This window comes from Ursus maritimus, unplaced genomic scaffold (assembly GCF_017311325.1).
Source record: "Ursus maritimus isolate PB19 unplaced genomic scaffold, ASM1731132v1 scaffold_24, whole genome shotgun sequence".
Classification (NCBI taxonomy): domain Eukaryota; kingdom Metazoa; phylum Chordata; class Mammalia; order Carnivora; family Ursidae; genus Ursus; species Ursus maritimus.
This window is the reverse complement of record NW_024424897.1, coordinates 20,965,390-20,986,420: the sequence shown is the minus strand read 5'-3', so window position 1 is coordinate 20,986,420 and position 21,031 is coordinate 20,965,390. Positions and strand designations below refer to the sequence as shown.

The window sequence follows — 21,031 nt, the reverse complement described above, 5'->3', positions numbered from 1 at the left end:
CAATCCCAGATCGCCGGGATCACGCCCTGAGCCGAAGGCAGACGCTCAACCGCTGTGCCACCCAGGCGCCCCCCTAACATTTTTTTTTTTAATATTTTTTTATTATATTATGTTAGTCACCATACAGTATATCCCTGGTTCTTGATGTAAAGTTCTATGATTCATTAGGTGCATATAACACCCAGTGCACCATGCAATACGTGCCCTCCTTACTACCCATCACCGGCCTATCCCATTCCCCCGCCCCCCTCCCCTCTGAAGCCCTCAGTCTGAGAAACAGCTCTTCTGATGGTAATGATAAAAAGGAACCAGCCATGAGGAGATCTGGGGCAAGTGCATTTCGGGCAGAGAGAACAGTTAGCACAAAGGCTCTGAGGCAGGATGAGCTTGTATTTAAGGAATAAAATAAAGGGCACTATGGTTAGAACTGAGGGTGAGGGCCAGGTCATAGAGGTCACCTACTAAAACATTAAACACTGTGTGGGACGCCTGCGTGGTTCAGTCATTTAAGCATCTGACTCTTGATTTCGGCTCAGGTCGTGATCTCATTGTGAGATTGAAAACCATGTCGGGCTCTGCACGCAGCGGAACGCTGTGGGTTTTTTTTGAAAAGTCATTTTTATTGAGGTGCAATCAGTGATGTGCTGGTAAATATTTAATAGCCAACCCTCAAGGGAGGAGGGAGTCCTGATTTGTAGTGTTAGCCGATTTCTCTGGTGTGAATATCTTCTCCATGGCTGATTTCAAACTACTAAGGGGACATCGCTAAATGGGGGGTTGGAAGAGATGCACGGGACTGGGTCTCCTGAGATGGAGAAACAGCTCCCAGATACCAGTAGGCGTCATTAAGAGAAATTTTAAAATTCGCCCTTTTTATGCGTCTGGGGCTATACATTTTGACAAATGTATACCTTTGTGGTCGGAATTTACATTTGGCATCATCACTTTAATGAGGTGGGATTTGATGATAGGTGGGAAAGGTGGTATAAGTTCCTTCAGCATTTAGAAAATTACAAGATATATTTTCTGAGTGGAATCTTCTCCAAGACTATAATGGTTTGTTTCACATAATCTGATGGAGGATGCTGTTAGGCATTTTGACTGTAGTGGCCTCTGGCTAAGATTCATTGGAAGATAATAAAAGTAATTCAAGGATAATTCTAGTGTCCTTGAAGGATCCCAGTATCTTTTCTGCTCATTTTCAGGTGAAGCATGAAATCAAATTTTCATGGATGGATTACAATATGGACAGTCCATCCACAGAAGACTGAGAATCAACAGAGCACCTAGGGGCCATATTTGATCTGAGAAAATCATGTTTTCAGTTCATCTGATTTATTTCCCTTTATTAAAGATGAATCCATTGGTCAAGAGAGTTATAAGCATCAAGCATACTTTGTAATACAAGTGAATGACTCCATTAATAGAACTTGAATTCTAAACCAGAACTTTTGCTTAACCTCCCGCTACTTGGAATATTTTTTAAATACGTATTCAAAGAGGAAATGAGATTTGAACATTCATCATTATAAATGTCGAATATGAAAAACTGAGTTGGCATTTATTGAATGCTTGCTCAACAATTTGTTTCATCTTTACAATAACCACTCGAGAGAAGTAGTAATATTATTTTACAGACGATTCTGAAATGTATACATCATAGCTCTTATGAATGAGAAGAGGCTTGCTATTACATCACGGCATGGCAGATTGGAGATTTAAGTGGAAGCATTTTTATCCTTCTGAGTTTATCTTATTTTGAATTATTGGGAAAGCCTCATGAAAAATCTAAGAGGAAGCCTGTCATTTTTTGGTAAACATCTTCATATAAATGAAAAGCTGGTAGGTGTTCATACATCTGTACCAGGGACATGAGCATTTGAAAGATAAGACAATACCACCAGTGGTAACTTGCTAAAGGAAGAAGGTTTATTGAATACAAAGAACTGATAACATTTTTTGTATGGCAATCAATGACTCATCAAATTTGTATGTGACATCCTTCCAGACGAATGGGGAGATGCCTCTATTGATTGCCCACACGGTGCTTATGTTTCAGTAACAGAAAGAAAATAGGACAGGCGTTTTTTTCTTAGGCTTGCTCATTTTTCCAGACATAATGCTCCCTCTTCTTAGTATTTGGCATATGCTCCCTCTTGTGTCTTAAATTAATTGTTTTGAGATTTCTCTTCCAGGGAGTGGAGCCTGGTGGTAAGTATTTTGCTTCGTTGGTCTACCTCCTCAAGAACTTTCTTAACCACTATGGCTTTGGCCAGATCTAAAAATTAAAATTTAAAAGGAGATTTTAGAAAGTTGAGAAAAGATGAATAAGATCACGCTAGCTAACATGTGGAAGCAGCCCAAGGATCCGCCCAAAGGATGAACAGATAAACAAAATTTGGTCTGTACAGTCAATGGAATATTACTCAGCCTTCAAAAGGAAGGATATTCAGACACATGCTGCAGCGTGGATGAATCTGGAAGACATGGTGCTCAGTGAAATAAGTTATCACCCAAAACAGACTAATATTGTATGATTCTACTTATATGAGGGACCCAGAGTAGTCTCTGTAGAGAGAGAAAGTAGAATGGTGCTTGCCAGGGGCTGGGAGGGGGAGGGAATGGGGAGCTATTGTTTACTAGCTACAGAGCAAGGTCAAGAGTTCCGGAGGTGGATGGGGTTGGCTGGTTGTACCACAAGCTGAATGTACTTAATGCCACTGAACTGTCCCCTGAAAACGGTTAAGACCATAAACTATTTATATATATAACTATGTATTTATATATATAAACTATAAACTGTGTATTTTACCACAATGAAAAAATAAAAAGATGAATCAGAAATTATATAAATGACAGGAATAATAGGATTTGAAATAGGATGGACTATGCAGTAAGCACAAATAGATGGATTTTTGGTAAATTTTGATTTCTTGGTTACCTAAAACATGGTGACATATTACTTTGTTTAAAATTGGTGCATATCGTTAGACACCCAGCATACTCTGATATAGGCCCTATAAATATCTATCATTATCTATTCCTACTAAGCCCTGGGAATAGAAAACAACCAAGCTGGACATTGCAAATGAAATAGTATAGCATAAAAACAGAATTTCATTTTAATTACCTTTCACTTGGTTTCCCACGTTTCCGGATCCATAATCTTTAGACTTGTAGCCTCCAGACTTGCAAGCCCTGTGAACATATGTTGTTGGAAACTCACAAAAGAGAGTGATTTAGAAAGAACCCCTCCCTTTCTTTCTTTTTTTAAAAAGATTGTATTTTAGAGAGAGTGCGAGTGCGTGAGTGGGGGGGAGGGGCAGAGAGCGAGGGAGAGAGAATCTCAAGCAGGCTTCACACTCAGCACAGAGCCCGAGGTGGGGCTTGATTCCATGACCCCGAGATCGTGACCTGAGCTGAAATCATTAGCTGGATGCCCAACCAATAGAGCCACCCAGGTGCCCCTAGAGAAAACCTTTTCAATTCTTGATTCGCTCTTGGTTTTTCTTTAGCTGTTTGGTGAGAACAGTTGCAGTGGGTTACACAGCTGGAACTATTCTGTTTTAGCATCAAGAGGTGATTCTCTTTTTTAAGATTTTATTTATTTATTTAACAGAGAGAGAGAGAGAGAGAGCACAAGCAGGGGGAGCTGCAGGCAGAGCAGGCAGAGGGAGAAGCCAGCCTCCCGCTGAGCAAGGAGCTGGGTGTGGACTCAATCCCAGGGCCCTGGGATCATGACCTGAGCCGAAGGCAGATGCTTCACTGACTGAGCCCCGCAGGTGTCCCAAGAGGTGATATTTTTAATTGTCATACCTTTAATACAGGGCTTGTCCCATTTTGGTTCTGTAAGATGTTGTTAATTTGTATCTTGGCGGTCAGGTATTATATTTAATGTTTAGCATTCACGATAATAAATGTGGTCATGTTAGTTCACGGTCATGTTCCAGGGATCTGAGTGTCAAGTGGACTTCGCTACCGGACATCCTCCCTGGAAATTATTTCACCTACCCATCGTCGCCACCGATAAGGAGGCAGTAGGTCTCAATCTCCTTTTCCAGGTGGACCTTGATGTCGAGCAGCTGCTCATACTCCAGCTTCTGGCCCTCCGTCTCGGTCCTGACCTGGTGCAGCTGCTCCTCCAGGGCCCCGATCTGAGCCTGGATCTGGGCGAGCTGGGCGCAGTAGTTGCCTTCGGTCTCGGTCAGGGAGCACTCCAGCGAGTGTTTCTGGCAGGAAACGAGAACAAACCTGAGATCTGCAGAAACGTGCTCTGATGACTTCCTTCTCTTGTTTACTTTGTCTCCAACTGTGTTCGATGTCACATCGACACAGAGTGAAGATGACTCTATGGCATTCTTAAAAATGAGTGCATCTCTCTTTTTGGTGGAATGAGCTAGAGACATTAATGTTGCTGTTTCAGCTGTTTGATGTAAAATCCTATTCTTGGGTTCTCGGTTAATTGCATAAATATGCATGTGGATATAGTCTCACCATGGTCAAGGGTTTCAAAACCGACTGGTGCTTATTTAAAACGATACTCCAGGAGATGGTAAGCAGTTGCCGTTTTCATACCGTGGCTAAGAGAGATTGAAGTTCAATTTCCAGTGTTTGGAGGTTACGCTTCATTTCGGTCAGCTCGTTCCGGGCGGAGGTCGTGGCCCCAACATCCTCGGAGATCTGCTGTTGCAGGGACGCACTCTGAAAAGGTATAGAAGCAAGGGAGCAAATCTTAGTTTTGTGACCATCACTAAGATGCAGAGAGATCGCTTTTTTCGGACAGGACTCACCTTCTCGTTGAACCAGGCCTCCGCGTCCCTGCGGTTCTGCTCGGCCAGGGCTTCGTACTCGGCCCGCATGTTGTTCAGCAGGACCGTGAGGTCCACGCCGGGCGCCGCGTTCATCTCCACGTTCACGTTCCCTCCGGCTGCGCACTGCAGGACCTGCATTTCCTAGGGGCAAGAAAGTGTGGAGCTCAGGTATGCGGGATCTCATAGAAAAGTCTAGAGGCTTAGCTTTGGAAGGGTTCTTAGAGTTCGTCAGGCTTCACCTCCCTAACTGTGCCATGAGTCTCCTCTACTTTTTATGTTTCCCATCTCACGACGTAGCCCGCTTCCTAATGAGAGAGCTTTTCCATTGCTCCAGAGCTCTCGCATACAGTGAACCCAAGTCCTGCGCTTATCACCCCAGTTCCCTGCTTTTAGTTCTGTGGCACAGAAAGTCTTAATTCCTTTTACGAATGAAAATCCTGAAGATATTTAAAATGAATTATCCATCATCGCTTATTCTATTCATTTACAGCTGTAATGTCTCCACGTTGGTGGACTGGTCTTCACTCCACTTAGCAAACAGCTTCGATGTGTTCTTGACTCAGCCAGATCCTGAACACAGCTCGAACAGGGGCCAGGGGCTGAGTCTGAGTTATTCTGAACAATTGAAATAATGATAAATAAATATTTATGTGCATATATTTATTGATACTTACAAATATATTTATTTATTTATAATTAATAAAGGGAGAACACCATCCTCTAAAGAATCCTAGCTGTTTAAGAAGCTGTTAAGCTTGGGGCGCCTGGGTGGCACAGCGGTTAAGCATCTGCCTTCGGCTCAGGGCGTGATCCCGGCGTTCTGGGATCGAGCCCCACATCAGGCTCCTCCGCTATGAGCCTGCTTCTTCCTCTCCCACTCCCCCTGCTTGTGTTCCCTCTCTCACTGGCTGTCTCTCTCTCTCTGTCAAATAAATAAATAAAATCTTTAAAAAAAAAAGAAGCCGTTAAGCTTGCACAGGGACATTGGGTGTCAGACACGTCTCTCTGTGCATCCTGGTTCTGCCTGTGGTGGCTGGATGAACTTGAATCTCAGTATGGTTATCAGAAAGTTGAGGATAAAAATCCTTCTCTGGGCTGTTGAAAGGCGTGAAAGAACTGCTAGTAAAATGACCGATAATATACCTGGTGTATACATGCTAAACACATGCTGATTATTATGATCATTGTCATCACTGTAGATGTCACAATCTGTTTTGCGGTCAAAGTCCACACATGATTCCATCAGCAGTGTGTGCTGTTGGGATGGAGTGAGTGTGTGCTCTCAGATTGTGCTTGGCAGACATCCCTGCTAGGACTGTGTGCACTGAAATCATACGGGTCAGCTTCTGTCTCTGCTGCAGACTCTCCTCCCCACCCACGGGCTGGGTTTGGATAGGTCCTTATGCTGATCAATAATGAGGTTTTCTTTCCTTCCTGCCCCAAGTCCCTCGAGTGATTCTAGCATTCTTTCCTCCCTGGTAGCCCCAGATCTTCTCTGTCGTCAGATGTGGTTTTTACTTCAGAGGACTTAGTGAAAACTTCCCCAGTTCAAGCAGAAAAAGATAAAAGAGATGCATGTGGGTTTGCCTGTAAGTGAGGCATTAAAAAAAATCAATGGCATTCAATTTATCAAAAGTTTATTGAGTAACTACCATGGGCTGTACCCATGCTTGAACCATAGAAATGTTGTTCTTCAAGCAGTTATTTTTACAAGACAGGCTCGTGACTAATCAAATCGCATTTTTAGCCTGATCTCCTGCTCTAAGTATTTGGCTTGACTATAGAAGCCTTTTGGCTGTTTAAAAATATCAACTTCATTTTCAAAGAATGAAGTTTTTTTTCAGAAAACAGTGGTTCTAAAAGCAATCCCAAAGATGTGTCTGGAATAGTGTCCGTAGGATCCGATTTTGAACCTAGCTTCCAACGATGACCGCTTTGAAGTATACTCTTTATTTGGCAGAAAAGATTTTGATGTGACAATTTATTTTCAGTCTCACTGTTTTTATAGACACACCTATTAAGAATATGCATTAATATTAAATGTATATATTTAATGTATGTACAAAGTAAATGTTTAGGTGCTTTGAATCTGCCACTATTCTATAGAAATTTAAATCTAGTTTTCTTAGGATGTCCTTACAGTATATTTATTTTATGTAATTAGATGTAATCTCTTAACTGTCCCATTTTAACTTAACTATAATTACCTAGCCAAACACTACTCTTGTAATCCTGATTGATCTAGAAAACAAGATTCTTCTTCTTCTTTTTTTTTTTTCCCATGGGAAACTTGATGCAAGAGCAAGGGTGAATCTGTGCAAATACTTTGCCATTTCTCAAGACAACTCATGGCTCAGTGCCTATCTGACAATGGGTCTTTAGTACCAATTTCTGATTTAAGAAGTCAAATGCATTATCTTCCGCCAGATGGATGGCGTCTGCAGAGGGATAGCAAAATGCATGTAGGCAATTCTTACCTCCTTATGGTTCTTTTTCAGGTAGGTCAGCTCCTCACTGAGGGTTTCATACTGAATCTCCAGGTCTGTTCTGCACAGGGTGATTTCATCCAGAACTCTGCGGAGTCCATTGACATCACTCTCCACACTCTGGTGAAGAGCCAGCTCATTTTCATACCTTAAGGAATAGTAATGATTTTCCAGTCTGTCATATGGCAGGAGAAGTAGTCACCCATCAATGATCAAGGACTAGAATTCTGGGATTTTGAAGTGGTAGATTTGGCCACAAGAGACATTTTCAAAGTATACTGCATAATAATAATAATTATTTTCTTTAATTTGAGGCGTTTGCACTAGGAGATTGGACACTGCTTTAATAGCAGTTTGTATTTTACATTTCATAGCCAAATATAAAAATATAAAAAGTAACATTCCGTTTATTCTGTTTATTTTATTTTATTTTACATTCTGTTTATTTAAATCCAAGTGTTTTACCGGTGTTGCAGTAAGAGTTGGTAATATTTAATGGAGGGCTCAAAAAATAAATTCAATTTAATGCTTTGCATATTTTTTTCACTCTCTAAGTCGACTTACTTGAGTCTGAAGTCGTCTGCTGTCAGCCTGGCATTATCAATCTGTAGGACAGCATTAGCATTGCTGGTGGTGGAAGCAATGATCTGGAAATGGGGAGTCTGACTTTTAAAAGACAATTTAGCACAACCAATAAAAAACAAGTTTTTTTTTAAGATTAGGGAGTGGGAATAATAAAAATTAATACAGTTACTAGATAGTGACCTTTTTATCATGAGGTTCACCAAGTGAATCTGCTTAATGCTTATTTCCAATGCTAAATTGAAATTCCCTTTAAGAAATTACACATAGCGAGGCATCTGGGTGGCTCAGTCGGTTAAGCATCCACCTTCAGCTGAGGTCATGATCCCAGGGTCCTGGGATCGAGCCCCTTGTTGGGCTCCCTGCTCAGAGGGGAGTCTGCTTCTCCCTCTTCCTGTGCCCCTCACCCCGCCAGTGCTCTATTACTCTTTCTCTCAAATAAATAAACAAAAATCTTTAAAAAAAAGAACTTACACATAGGAATGATCAACATTTTTAGTATTCAGCGAAGAAAGGAAAAGAATGTTTAGAAATAGAACTAGGTAAAAATGATTGTGAAGTGTAATTTCTTACCTGATTTTTAAGATCATCAATTATCGGGAAATATCTACTATAGTCGTGATCAAGACCACGGCAAGAACCAGGCCCGAATTTCTCATACCAGCCCTTGATCTTCTGCTCCAGGTCGGCGTTGGCCTCCTCCAGAGCTCGCACATTCTCCAGGTAAGAGGCCAGGCGGTCATTGAGGTTTTGCATGGTGACCTTCTCGTTGCCAGAGAGGAGGCCCCCCTCGTTCAGGGTAAAGCCAGCACAGAGATTGCTTCCCCCTGCATTTCCTCCTGATGAACCGCCCCCAAAGGCACATGAGAAACCACTTCCAATTCCAGTCAGGCTGCAAGCATTGCCAGCTCCGAAGCTGGCCCCCCCGCCGGAGAGCCTGAGCGATCCTGCAGCAGGACGGGGACAGGCCCTCCTGGATCCACTGGAGAGTCGAAGAGACATGGTGTCAGGGCTGACGCGTTGCACCGCTGTCTCGGAGAGAGCCGGGATGGAGTACCTCTTCGTCTCCACTGTTTTGTTTCCCTTTTTATAGACAATTCTCCAGTGTGTCCTGGACGGAATTCTGCCTACACAGAGTAAAACATGGCTTGCCAGCCTCAGCAAGTTACCATAATTGGATGATTTTTCCTAATTAGTAACTAACTTAGCTGGGCTCCTTTCTGTAGGAGGGCATGCCCTCGGGTTGGTGGTTATCTGAGAAATGGGTCTGGGTGGAGCAATGTCAGTTTCCTTCTTGCCTTTTTAAATTGCGAGTGAGTCATTCTTTACTTCCATCCTTAGAAGATAACACTCATCAGTCCACCACACCATAAAAATCTGGCGTCATGGTTTTGGGCTATTATGCTAATAGATATTGACGTTTCTGAGATCTTTTCTACTTTTATTTTCACAGTTCTTTCCACAGAAGTAGAGAACAGATCTGTAATTGTTACTCCTTCCGAATGGTCCTTCAATCCCTGGTTTCCCCCTCCCTCCTGGCACTGTTTCTAATGGGAAGTTAACTTCCATTTTGGCTGACATGCCATTATCTTCTGTTGACACTTACTGATGTTTGGGGATTGTTGTCTTCTCTTATCCGTTTTGGCAATTAGGAACACACCCCTAATTGCTGTTATGTGTTGTGGGACTTCCGAAGGACATTAACATATTTCCTGACCCTGCAAAAATCTGAAGCAAACCTGGAAGGAAATATTTAATCTGTTTTTATTTCGTTGTGGGTTAGCTTAGGTGAAAGTCATCAGCAGACGAATATTTACTGGGTGCGGATTCCCATATACGTGTTGAAAACCCTGACTATTTTGGAAGTTTTTGAAACATCTGGAAATTGACTTGTGGACAAAACATCCCTGAATATTTATTATGGGTGTGAGGCTGTTACAGATTCATTCATCCATTCACTTAACAAATATTATTTAACACTATTATGAGCCAGTCACTGTTCTGGGCACATGGGATCAGTAGATTCATACATTATTTGTCTTTTGACGACTGGCTTATTTCATTTAGCGTAATATCTTCAAGGTTCAACCATGTAGTAGCATGTGTCAGAAATTCTTCTATTTCTAAAGCTAAATAATGTTCCATTGCATGTGTATACTATATTTGGTTTACCCACTCATCAGTCAATGGACATCAGGATTGTATTCACTTTTTGGCTGTTGTGAATAATGCTACTAGAAACATGGGTGTATAAATATCTGTTTGAGTCCCTGCTTTCATTTCTCATGGGAATATACACCACGGTGGAATTAATAGATCATATAGCGATTCTGTTTTTAATTTTCTGAGGAACCACCATACTGCTTTCCATAGTAGCTGCACTAGTTTATGTTCCCATCAATAGTGCATAAGGATTTCAGTTTCTGCACATCATCACCAACATTTGTTCTTTTCTTTTTCTCTCTTTTCTTGATAGTGGCCATCCTAATACACAGCAGGTGGTATCCCCTTGTGGTTTTGATTTGCATTTCTTCAATGGTGTGTGATGTTGAACCTCTTTTCATGTGCTTGTTGGCCATTGGAGTATCTTACCTGGAGAAATGTCCATTCAAGTCCTTTGCCTATTTTTATTTTTTTAAATTTATTTTTATTTATTTATTTATTTATTTATTTATTTATTTATTTATTTATTTTTAAAAGATTTTATTTGTTTATTTGACAGAGAGAGAGAGACAGCCAGCGAGAGAGGGAACACAAGCAGGGGGAGTGGGAGAGGAAGAAGCAGGCTCATAGCGGAGGAGCCTGATGTGGGGCTCGATCCCATAATGCCGGGATCACACCCTGAGCTGAAGGCAGACACTTAACCACTGTGCCACCCAGGCGCCCCTCTTTGCCTATTTTTAGAATCACATTGTTTGTTTTTTGTTATTGAGTTGTAGGAGTTTTTTCTATATTCTGGATATTAACCCCTTATCATTTCATTGTTAAACAGGTTGACTTTCTCACTCTTTTAATTTTCGGATTGCGATTCTTGTATCTTATTTAAGAAATGACTGATTCTCCTAGGTCATACACATATTTTCCTATATTGTTTTCTAAACATTTCATCATTTTGCCTTTCACATTTAAGGCTTTGGTAGTTCAGAATAATTTTTAAGTATTCTTTTTAAAAATTCTTTGATATAGAATCAAATTTCATTTTAAAAATATGGATAATGATAATTTCAACATATTTACTGAATGGTGCCACCCTTTCCCTGCAGTGCCATACTGTCATAAAGTGTCCAATGCCTCCTCTGTCCTCAATAAAATTTTCGTATAGGTGGGTTCAATCAGTATTGTTTTTCTATCTGTGCCAGAACCATGACATTTTAGTCACAGTTGCTCCCCAATATAACATGATACTTGGTAAGGCAAGAACTCCGTCAACTCCACGCCATCAAGTCAAATATTCTTTCTCCACTCCTCTTTCATATAAATTTTAAAATCAGCTTTTTATATACAATAAGATCCTAAGATTGCCTTAAACCTATAAAGAGATTGAGGAAAATTGACATCCCTATGATATTGTATTTGTCTAGCCAAAACATTGAATATCATTTCCATTTATCGAGGTCTTCCTTAATGTTCTTCAGTAAAAAGTTATTCTTCTGTATGTACTTTCATATCGTTTTTTAGAATAACTTCCAGTTATTTATCTAATATTGCTGTTAAAGATATCTTTTAGAAATCACATTTTCTAGGTAAATTTTACTACATAAGAAATGCAATTGATATTTGCGTAGTGATTTTTTTTTTTTTTTAAGATTTTTATTTATTTATTTGACAGAGACAGAGACAGCCAGCGAGAGAGGGAACACAAGCAGGGGGAGTGGGAGAGGAAGAAGCAGGCTGGCTCATAGCAGAGGAGCCTGATGTGGGGCTCAATCCCAGATCGCCGGGATCACGCCCTGAGCCGAAGGCAGACGCTTAACCGCTGTGCCACCCAGGCGTCCCTTTGTGTAGTGATTATGATAGATTTTGCTACATTCTATTCTCTTCACCCCAGTGTTTATTTTCTCCAGCTTTATTGAGGCATAATGGACAAAGAAACTTGTATCATACAATGTGACGATTTGATATATGCATACACTGTGAAATGATTCTCACAATCAAGTTAATTTCCACATTCACTACTTCACACAGTTACCTTCGTGTGTGTGTGTGAGAGAGAGAGAGAGAGAGAGAGAGAGAACTGGTAAGATCTACTCTCAGCAAATTTCGAGTATGCAATACTAACTAACTTTAGTCACCATGCTACATGTTAGATCCTCAGAACTTACTCATCTTATTACTGAAAGTTTGTACCCTTTTACCATCCTCTCCCATATTCCTACCTCCCAGTCCCTGGCAAGCACCACCTGCATGAAAACACTCTCGATGTAAACAAATCTAGCAGGATCTAAGACTATAGAGTAAAATGTTAAAGTCCTTCCTCACTTTGTCCTCCTTCCCCCCCCAGGTGACTAGGTTACCCTTCCAGATGTTTGCACCCTTCCAAATGGTCTTCTATTCATTTGCACACATCCGTAGCATGTAAATACACAAATGCCGCATGTGAATCATCGGTGTTATATGCGCTGTTCTGTAACTTGCTTTGTTCACCTTACATAATATGCCTTAGAGCCCGAATAGGTGCCTGGTGTGGCAGAAACTTGGTTGACCCCCACTTTTTACCTGGACAATGGCTGCCCCCAATAAAGACTAGTTTCTCCAGCATCCTTTGCAGCTCCCTGTGGCTATGTGATTAAGCTAGCCCATGTGATGTAAGCAGGAGACTATGTGGCATGTTCTAGGGACTTTATCAAAGAAGAAGCTGACTCTAGTCTTTGTCCCATCTTCTCACCTGCCTTCATCCTGCTGACACGGGTGCGATGGCTGAGTCTGATGGTTGGAGCTTCATCTTGGACCATGAGCCAGGGCCACCTCCTAGCTACGTAGAGTAGGAAGCTGAGAACAGCCTGGGTCTCTGATGGCGTTCTAGTTCAGAGCTGTCATCCGAGCCCTGAGTCTCTACCTCTGGAGTTTTAGGTGTGAAAGAAATGAGCAAACTTCTAACTGTGTGAAGTCCTGTTATTCTGTGGCTGTTACTCGGAGCCAAACCCAATATTAAGTAATTTGTTTAACTACTAGCTTATTAAAGACCTTCAGATCGTTTCCAGCTTTATTGCTGTTATTGATAATGCCACACATATTCACGTTTTTCTTTAGGATAGATTCCTTAAAATTTTTTTGCCAGTTCTTTTTAGTCAGATTTATTGAGGTTTAATGTACACATAATACAATTCATCCTTTTTAGCCTAAGTTTGACAAACATGTGGTCATGTAACCACTACCACAATCAAGATATAGGGCAGTTCCCTAACCACCCCCTCCCAAATGCCTCTGTATCCCATTGTAGTCAATCTCTGCCCACAGCCCCAGCTCTAGGCAAACACAGATTGCTTTCCTATGCCCACAGTTTTACTCCAGAATGTCATATAAATGGAATTAGACAGTACGTATTCTTTGTGTCTGCCTTCTCCGCTTAGCATAATGCAGTTGAATGCATTCATGCTGTTGAGTATATTTAAAGTTTGTTCGTTTTTATTGGGCAGTTTTCCATTTTTTTGATGTGCCGCAGTTTGCGTATCCACTCACTAGTGGAAGGATGTGAGTTGTTTCCGTTTTTTTTTTTTTTTTTAAAGATTTTATTTATTTATTCGACAGGATAGAGACAGCCAGCGAGAGAGGGAACACAAGCAGGGGGAGTGCAAGAGGAAGAAGCAGGCTCCCAGTGGAGGAGCCTGATGTGGGGCTCGATCCCATAACGCCGGGATCACGCCCTGAGCTGAAGGCAGACGCTTAACCGCTGTGCCACCCAGGCGCCCCTAAATTTTCATTTCCTTAATGACTCATAATGTTGAGCATCTTTTCTTGTGCTGATTTGCCATCCACATCTTTTCTTTGGTGAGTCATCCATTCAGTTCTTTTGCCCATTTATGTATTAGGTTTGCATTCTTACTATTGAGTTGTGAGGATTCTTTATATTTTCTAGATATAGTACTTTATCAGGTAGGTAATTTGCAGGCATTTTCTGATAATCTGTGTCTTGTCTTTTCATTTTCTTAGTGTCTTTCAAAGAGCACACGTGTTTAATTTTGATGAAGTCCAAATGAGTATTTTTCTTTCAAATCATGCTTTGGGTGTCCCATCAAATGAATCTATGCCTAAACCAAAGTTACAAAGATTCTTCTTCTATAATTAAAAAATTATTTTGAAATAATTATAGATTTACAGAAAAGTGCAAAAGTGTGCAAAGAAATGTTCAGGGAGGTCCTGTGTACCCTTTGCCCAGGCCCCCGAATGGTAACATCTTATATAACCGTAGAACAGTATCAAATCCAGGAAACTGGCATTCACACAATCCGCAGCGTTTATTCAGATTTTGCCAGTGATGCAGGCATTTATTGGTGTGTGTGCATGCCTGTGCATGTGTGTGTAGCTCTATGCAGTTTCATCACATGTGTGGCTTCATGCAACCACCACCACCATCAAGATACCTAACGGTACCATTTTCATAAGACTCTCTCATGCCAACCCCTTTACAGCCACACCCACTCCTCCCTCCCAATCCCTAAGCCCTGGCAACCATGAATCTGTTCTCCATCCCTGTAACTGTTTTATTTCACAAACGTTATATAAATGCAATCATGCAATATGCATTCTTACGGATTTGTCTATGACTTCTTTCCACCCTATTCGTTTTTGCTTCATGTGTTTGGAAGATTTCTTGTTTTATATATTTAGGATTACTTTGATAATAATATAACCACTCCTGATTTATTAAAAGCAAATTAAAATTTATTTTTTTTAAAAAATGGAGATATAATTGACATATAACATTGTATTAGTTTCAGGTGTATAACATGAGGATTCCATGTATGTATGTATTATAAAATGATCACCACAGTAAGTTGAGAACATCCATCTCCCCACAGATTTTACAAATTAAAAATAATTTTTGTGGTCGAGCCTTACATCGAAAACCGGGCATGTACTGTATGGTAACTAACATAATATAATAAAAAATCATTATTAATAAAAAAAAAAATACATGGATAAAAAAAAAATAATTTTTGTGGATTAATGTTTGTATGATGTATCTTTTTCCGTCCTTTTACTTTCAGTCTACCTGTATTTAATGTTTGACGTGAATCTTTTGTAGATAGCATATACGTGGGTTGTGTTCTAGAGAAACTCATGCACACTAGTACGTGCCACGTGCAGAATGTTTCTAGTAGTGTTGTTCATACTACTTCCAAACTGGAAGCAATTCAACAGTAGGATGGATAAATGGTGCCAAATGTTTTAAAAGTTTTGCCAAGCTGGGAGTTGTGTAATGGTGTCTCCTATGGTTTCAGTTTCTATTTCTCTGATTGCTAGTGAGACTGAACGCTTTCATACATTTATTGGCCATTTAGGGTTCCTCCCGGCACATCGAAGATATCCTTCCACTGTCTTTTGGATTCCCTTGTTGCTGTTGAGAAGTTGGTGTTCATTCTTGTTGCCACTCTGAAGGTAATAATTTCCCCCCATTTGTATTTTAAGGATATTCTATTATCTTTATTGTTTTGTGGTTTCACTATGATTTATCCATATGTGGATCTTTTTATTTTGTCTTCAGCTTTACTATGATCTGATCCATGTGCATTTCAATGTCTTTAATTAAAGACTTCTTTAATCTGTGAACTGGTGTCTTTCATCAGTTCTGGAAACATTTCAGCTCTTTATCGCTTCAGATATTGCCTGACTCCAATTGTCTCTGTTTTATCCTTCTGGAAGTCAGAAAAGGTTTATTTTCTATATTCTGACTTTAAACCAATTGTTGGGTAGATCCAGAGCCTGTTTTGAGGGCCTGAAGCTTATTCAGTGTTTGGTCCTCAGATGGTAGTGCTGGCGGCGGTACTATAGGAATTGAAAGGCAAACCCACATTTGAATGAAATAAATGTTACTTCTGTTAAGGAAAGTTTGCTCTTCCCTCCAGGATAAAGGGGTTCAGTAGAGTCATCTGGAGAGCATGCGGTTAGTTTTCCTTCTGAAAAAGTGGTACCATCGCAAGGGCTCAGTTTCTACATCTGCTGATGACAGGTCAGTAGCTCGACCAGCCTTAGGGAGATGGAATCTGAAGTACAGACTTCGTATCTGTCACAATGGCCACTTTGACAACGGGCTCATTGTGCCGCATTGAAGTGGGGAAGAGGGAAGCTCGTTGACCTCCACAAGATGAATCAGCTTGTCCACATAGTTGTGGAGCTTTTTCTCTGGGTGGCTGTTCTAGAGAGGGCATTAAAATGAGTCACAAAGAGCCATATGCCTTGTGCTCACTCCCAGAGGAATGCAATTTTCATAGCCGTGGACTTGTCGTATGTGAAGATTTTTTATAGGAATTGCACACAAATAAAATTTATAAAAATTCTTGTGTATAAAGAGCATGAAGTAGTACTAAACATAACAAATATGTTGCATTACCTATTATATTCCTGACAAGAGGAGATTTTTATCTTTCATAGGCATCGGTGAAAATGAACTCTACAATTTCACACATCTGATGACTTAAAAGATTTTCCCTAGCCTAGCTTCTGGTTCCACACACTTCATAACTTGTATCTCTTCTGTTCTCTACATCTTTCTGGTGCTGTGTGTTATAGGATTTGTTCGTATCACAACTTGCAGCCTTCTACCGTTATGATGTGATATGATACTGCGTGGGCACAGTGGGCAGTGGGAACATTCCTAGAAGCTTCCCCTGGAAATGATGAGAACCTCATTAATATATCCCACTACACTCCTCTCAACTTCCTCTTGACTTAGGGTGACTTTATAGCCATATGCTTACAATAGGTCAGCTCATGTCTGCTAATACGCCTGGTGAATAGCATCCTTTGCTCTCCCTCAGATGTTACATTTGGATAAAAAAATGGAAGTTCACTCCATCTTAGATGTGAGGGAAGAGTGATGGAGGAGAAATTGGAGTGGAAAGAGATAGCAGACTTAACCGATGGTGCTAAAATTATCTTAGTTTTGCAAAAGTTTTCCAAATATAGCTATGCAAACATAATGCGAGGGCCCTTCCTGTGTTAATGAGGCCCCTGCAGCTTATGCATCGTTAGTGTCGTGGTAAATTCGTCTGTCAATCACCCTGCCCTCAACTTCATCTCTTAGCCTGGTTCACCATCATACTTGGTTCTTCTAAGTCCTGAATCTCTCCTGGATTCTACGGGGTCAATCAGTTCCTTGATCATGTATTTTTGTTGTTGTTGTTGAGGATTCTTCCACCATTCTGAACCAATGGGCTTTCTCCAGTGTGGTAGAACAGAGAGATGAATGTACTGCAAAATGGAAAAACAGCTCTCCAGAGTCAGATTCAGCAAACTCACACGAACTGATCACCCACGCGGGCTCGCCATTAGGAGGGTGAACAAATCGTAGTGATCGAGGGGGATACTGTTCCATCCACAGAAGCCCAAAGCCAAGGAGATCTCCTCATTTACATGGTTGACTGGGGACAGATTTGGGACCAGAGAGGAGGTCCTGTGTTCTTTCCAACTTATCTTACCATGAATTGAAGTAAATGTGACTGTGTGAGGCACCTTGTTTTACCAGCCTTTCCTTAGTACTGTCACACTGGCATCAACTGTAGAAATTCAAAAGCACCAGATTCATTAACAGAAAAATTTTTGCAACAGAAAAATTTTTGCAACAGAAAAATTTTTGCAACAGAAAAATTTTTAATGAATGGCCAAAAAGTCCCCTGAAATAGAAGCAAAACAATGAGACAGAGCAAGATTTTTTCTATTCCTGAGAAGAAACACATGGAAAGAACATGAGAAAAAGAAGAGAAGGAAACAAATTCTAGCCCTTGCATTTTTAAAAACAGAAATGAATGATTTCCTTGGGTTATTTGGCCAATGGGATTTTGCTAAGGCAGGCTTTTTTTTTTTCAATAACTTGTTTTCTCACTACGGTGCTTTGGAAGGTACTCGTTGCTCCATTGTAATGTTGCTTATTCTGGAGGACTTTTCTTCAACTGAGTGGACCCTCAGTGAAAGGACATTACCAAGTTGATCTAGTTCCTCAACCACTGTTTTGACAACAATTTCTTCTTTTGAGTCTAAAATAAAATAAATGCAAATTTAGTACTCATTCTTAACAGGCTGAAAGGTACTCAGTCCTAACAGTATGCTTCTGAAAAACAGGGTTGCAGGTTTGCAGTACACTGAGCTATAACACTGTGTTTGAAGACCACGCTTAGCAAGGCCCAGAACGATCTTATACTTACCATTGTTTTTAGAACAATGGGTGTTTGAAGGTGTAAGTAAAACATAGATTAGAACAACCTAAGTAGCAGGCAGGTACTGGCCTGGAGCAAGTAATGTCTTCTTTTAAATGCCAACTTGCCCTATCTTTGTGGTTTAAAATGCAGTAGCTCTTCCATCAAAGCATTGGAACTGGGAAAATAACAGGTTCTAGGTAAGAAAATGTGTGGGCATTGAGTCCCCATTTCGGAAATTTCACAGTTTGACCACGTCTGTTCTACAGGAATATAAAATACATTAAAAAGCTGCCATAATGACCCCTGATTTCTTCATTCACTAGAATTAACCTTAGAACAATTTGATTTAGTTTACAAATAAGTGACTGGTTTCATAAAATTGCTTGAGTTGAAAAGATTTATGCCAAGTAAAAAAACCCTGCTGTACCTTTGACTTGATTTTCGGAGTGTATGGGCCCACGTCCTTTGAATTTGTAACATGTGGACTTGCTTTTTCTGTGAAGAGAAGAGTAAATTGTTGCTTTTTTTCCTCCCCCATTCAGAAGGAAGGTCAGAAATAACTATGAGTTGGGGGGCGCCTGGGTGGCTCAGTCGTTAAGCAGACTCAGGGCGTGATCCCGGAGTTCTGGGATCAAGCCCCACATCGGGCTCCTCGGTTGGGAGCCTGCTTCTTCCTCTCCCACTCCCCCTGCTTGTGTTCCCTCTCTCACTGGCTGTCTCTCTGTCGAATAAATAAATAAAATCTTTAAAAAAAAAAGAAATAACTATGAGTTGGGAATAAAAGTTTGAGAGTTCTAGTTTCCACAAGATTAAATTCCTCTGATGTTTAAGAGATATAGAAGTAAGCTTTCCATGACCTCAGTATCGTGAAGGAGAGATTAAAGGTTTATGCTCAGAAATTCCCTTGCGACCAGCTATTGTCTCTTTTGTCTCGCGATCTGGGGAGTCCAGTTTCTGACTGACCTTCCAGTCAATCACCTGGCCAATGCACAAGTTCAGAGTGCCGTGATCCAGAAGGTGCTGGGCTAGGTGCTGCAGCAAATATGCAGTGATGAAGCAAGCAGTTTACACCATGGAGAATAAAGTATATGCATGTAAAAATGTAGCTGGAACACAGCTTGAAAGGTGTAGTGAAAGAAGGGAATTATGAATGCTGCCATGAGCGCTTTGTTCGAAGGAGGGAACATCACTGTTGAGTTCCTATGAGAGTGGACTGTAGAGGGCTGACACTAGCCTTGGAAGATGCATGCGATGGTGCGGACTCCTGGTGTGACCACGGGCAAACATTTCGTAACAGCCGCTGATTACCGGGTACCTTCTGTGTGCAAGCCACTCTCCTGAGCCCTCCTCTACCTCTGTAGCGAGGCACTATGGTCAAGGGTAAAGAGTGTGGTTTTGCTGTTATCACAATCTTACCAGTAAGAAAAATGGGATTTAAGGAGGTTAAACCATGCGTTCACATTCACCCAGTGGTGTGATCTGCGCTCAGAGTTACAATTCCAGGGCTGTTGCTCTTGGCTGACAAGCTATGGCGACTTCTCCAAGGAAGCCGTTATCTTTCAAATGAAAACGTAATAACCCAGGTAATACAGGGTGCACGCGTGGTCACTAGGAAGTACTAACAAAATAGAGCGTGTTGTTGTAGGAATTGTGCTGCAACATTAAATCACAGAACGCAATTCCCCGCCCCCACCCGAATTGCAGGAATTGTTTAACATTCGGTATTTGAATGTCCGATATGTTATAGATACACACACTTCCATACTCGGACATTTGATTTGGCTGCCCGTTTTCATTTCACCTGGATGCGATAATAAATTCCTGAGACCACAGATGATTGTGATTCTTAGAGTAGGAAATTCTAGAATATGATACTGGTATACGTGGATACCGAGAAAACCTGGTTGATGGGAGATGATTTTTTTTTCACAAGTTAGTATTTACCTTTCTTCTCCATCTATTAGTTTGTGATACGTTTCTATTTCTTTCTCTAAAAATATTTTGATATCTAGAAGCTGTTCGTACTCCAGCTTCTGGCCTTCTGTTTCCGTGCGAATCTGTTGTAGTTCTTCCTCCATTGCCCCAATCTGGTCCTGGATTTGCTGGAGCTGGAAGCAGTAATTGCCTTCCGTCTCGGCCAGGGAGCACTCATAGGAATGTTTCTGAAAGAAGAATAAAGCAAGGCTTGCATGTGGGTAACAGATAAACAGCACGTTCATATTGGAAACATACTCAAGGTGGAAAGAGGCATTTGTACAAGGTCTAAATCTTTTCGATTGAAAATCAGCATAAGCCAGGTTTCTTTAAAAAATTTTTTTCTCTCTCCAGTGGGAAAAGTTTGATTTTTCAGTACTGGGATTGGTGAGTCAGAAGTAATGTTTTTACGGACAGTGTTTTTATTATTTACCACATTTTATATTTTAGTTATATATACTCAGAGGTGCATTCACCTACACACACACACACACACACACACGCACACACATTCAAATCAGCGGTGACTCCTACGAACCACGGCCACGACGGACTGCAGTTCTATTTCCAGGGTTTGCAGACTGCGTTTCAGCTCCGTCAGCTCGCTCCTGGCTGTGGCGGCCGCTCCTGCGTCGTCAGAGATCTGCTGCTGCAGGGGGGCGCTCTGTCGCGGATCATCAGCAAGGTCAGCGACCCGCTCGGTGGTCTGCCCACCAAGCCCTGGGTGTGCGCTTTGCCACAGACGTACCTTCTCGTTGAACCAGACCTCCACATCCCTGCGGTTCTGCTCGGCCAAGTCCTCGTGCTCGGCCCGCATGTTGTT

General features: G+C 41.1%; 2 protein-coding genes and 1 long non-coding RNA gene across 3 annotated transcripts in view; 1 reads left to right on the top strand and 2 right to left on the bottom strand.

Annotated features, from left to right (window-relative positions):
- Positions 1–1,907: 1,907 nt before the first annotated feature.
- KRT25 (keratin 25) lies at positions 1,908–9,137 on the bottom strand. Its single transcript, XM_040640650.1, has 8 exons — positions 8,453–9,137; positions 7,862–7,944; positions 7,289–7,445; positions 4,791–4,952; positions 4,576–4,701; positions 4,012–4,229; positions 3,131–3,198; positions 1,908–2,278 (listed from the first exon to the last, which is right to left on the bottom strand). The coding sequence occupies exons 1-8, from the start codon at positions 8,879–8,881 to the stop codon at positions 2,169–2,171; spliced, it is 1,353 nt and encodes a 450-aa protein (XP_040496584.1). The 5' UTR covers positions 8,882–9,137; the 3' UTR covers positions 1,908–2,168.
- Positions 8,525–21,031, top strand: part of LOC103661912 — a 14,280-nt gene continuing 1,773 nt past the window's right edge. The window contains exons 1-3 of the long non-coding RNA XR_568322.2: positions 8,525–8,602; positions 15,382–15,478; positions 15,946–16,049. This is a non-coding gene — a long non-coding RNA (uncharacterized LOC103661912). The remainder of the gene's footprint in view (positions 8,603–15,381; positions 15,479–15,945; positions 16,050–21,031) is intronic.
- KRT26 (keratin 26) overlaps positions 17,668–21,031 on the bottom strand; it is a 7,059-nt gene continuing 3,695 nt past the window's right edge. Inside the window, 5 exon segments of the mRNA XM_008689577.2 lie at positions 17,668–18,072; positions 18,662–18,729; positions 20,179–20,396; positions 20,747–20,872; positions 20,957–21,031. The exon segment at positions 20,957–21,031 is cut by the window's right edge and continues 12 nt beyond it. Coding sequence (XP_008687799.2) covers positions 17,921–18,072; positions 18,662–18,729; positions 20,179–20,396; positions 20,747–20,872; positions 20,957–21,031 — 639 coding nt within the window. The 3' untranslated portion in view covers positions 17,668–17,920.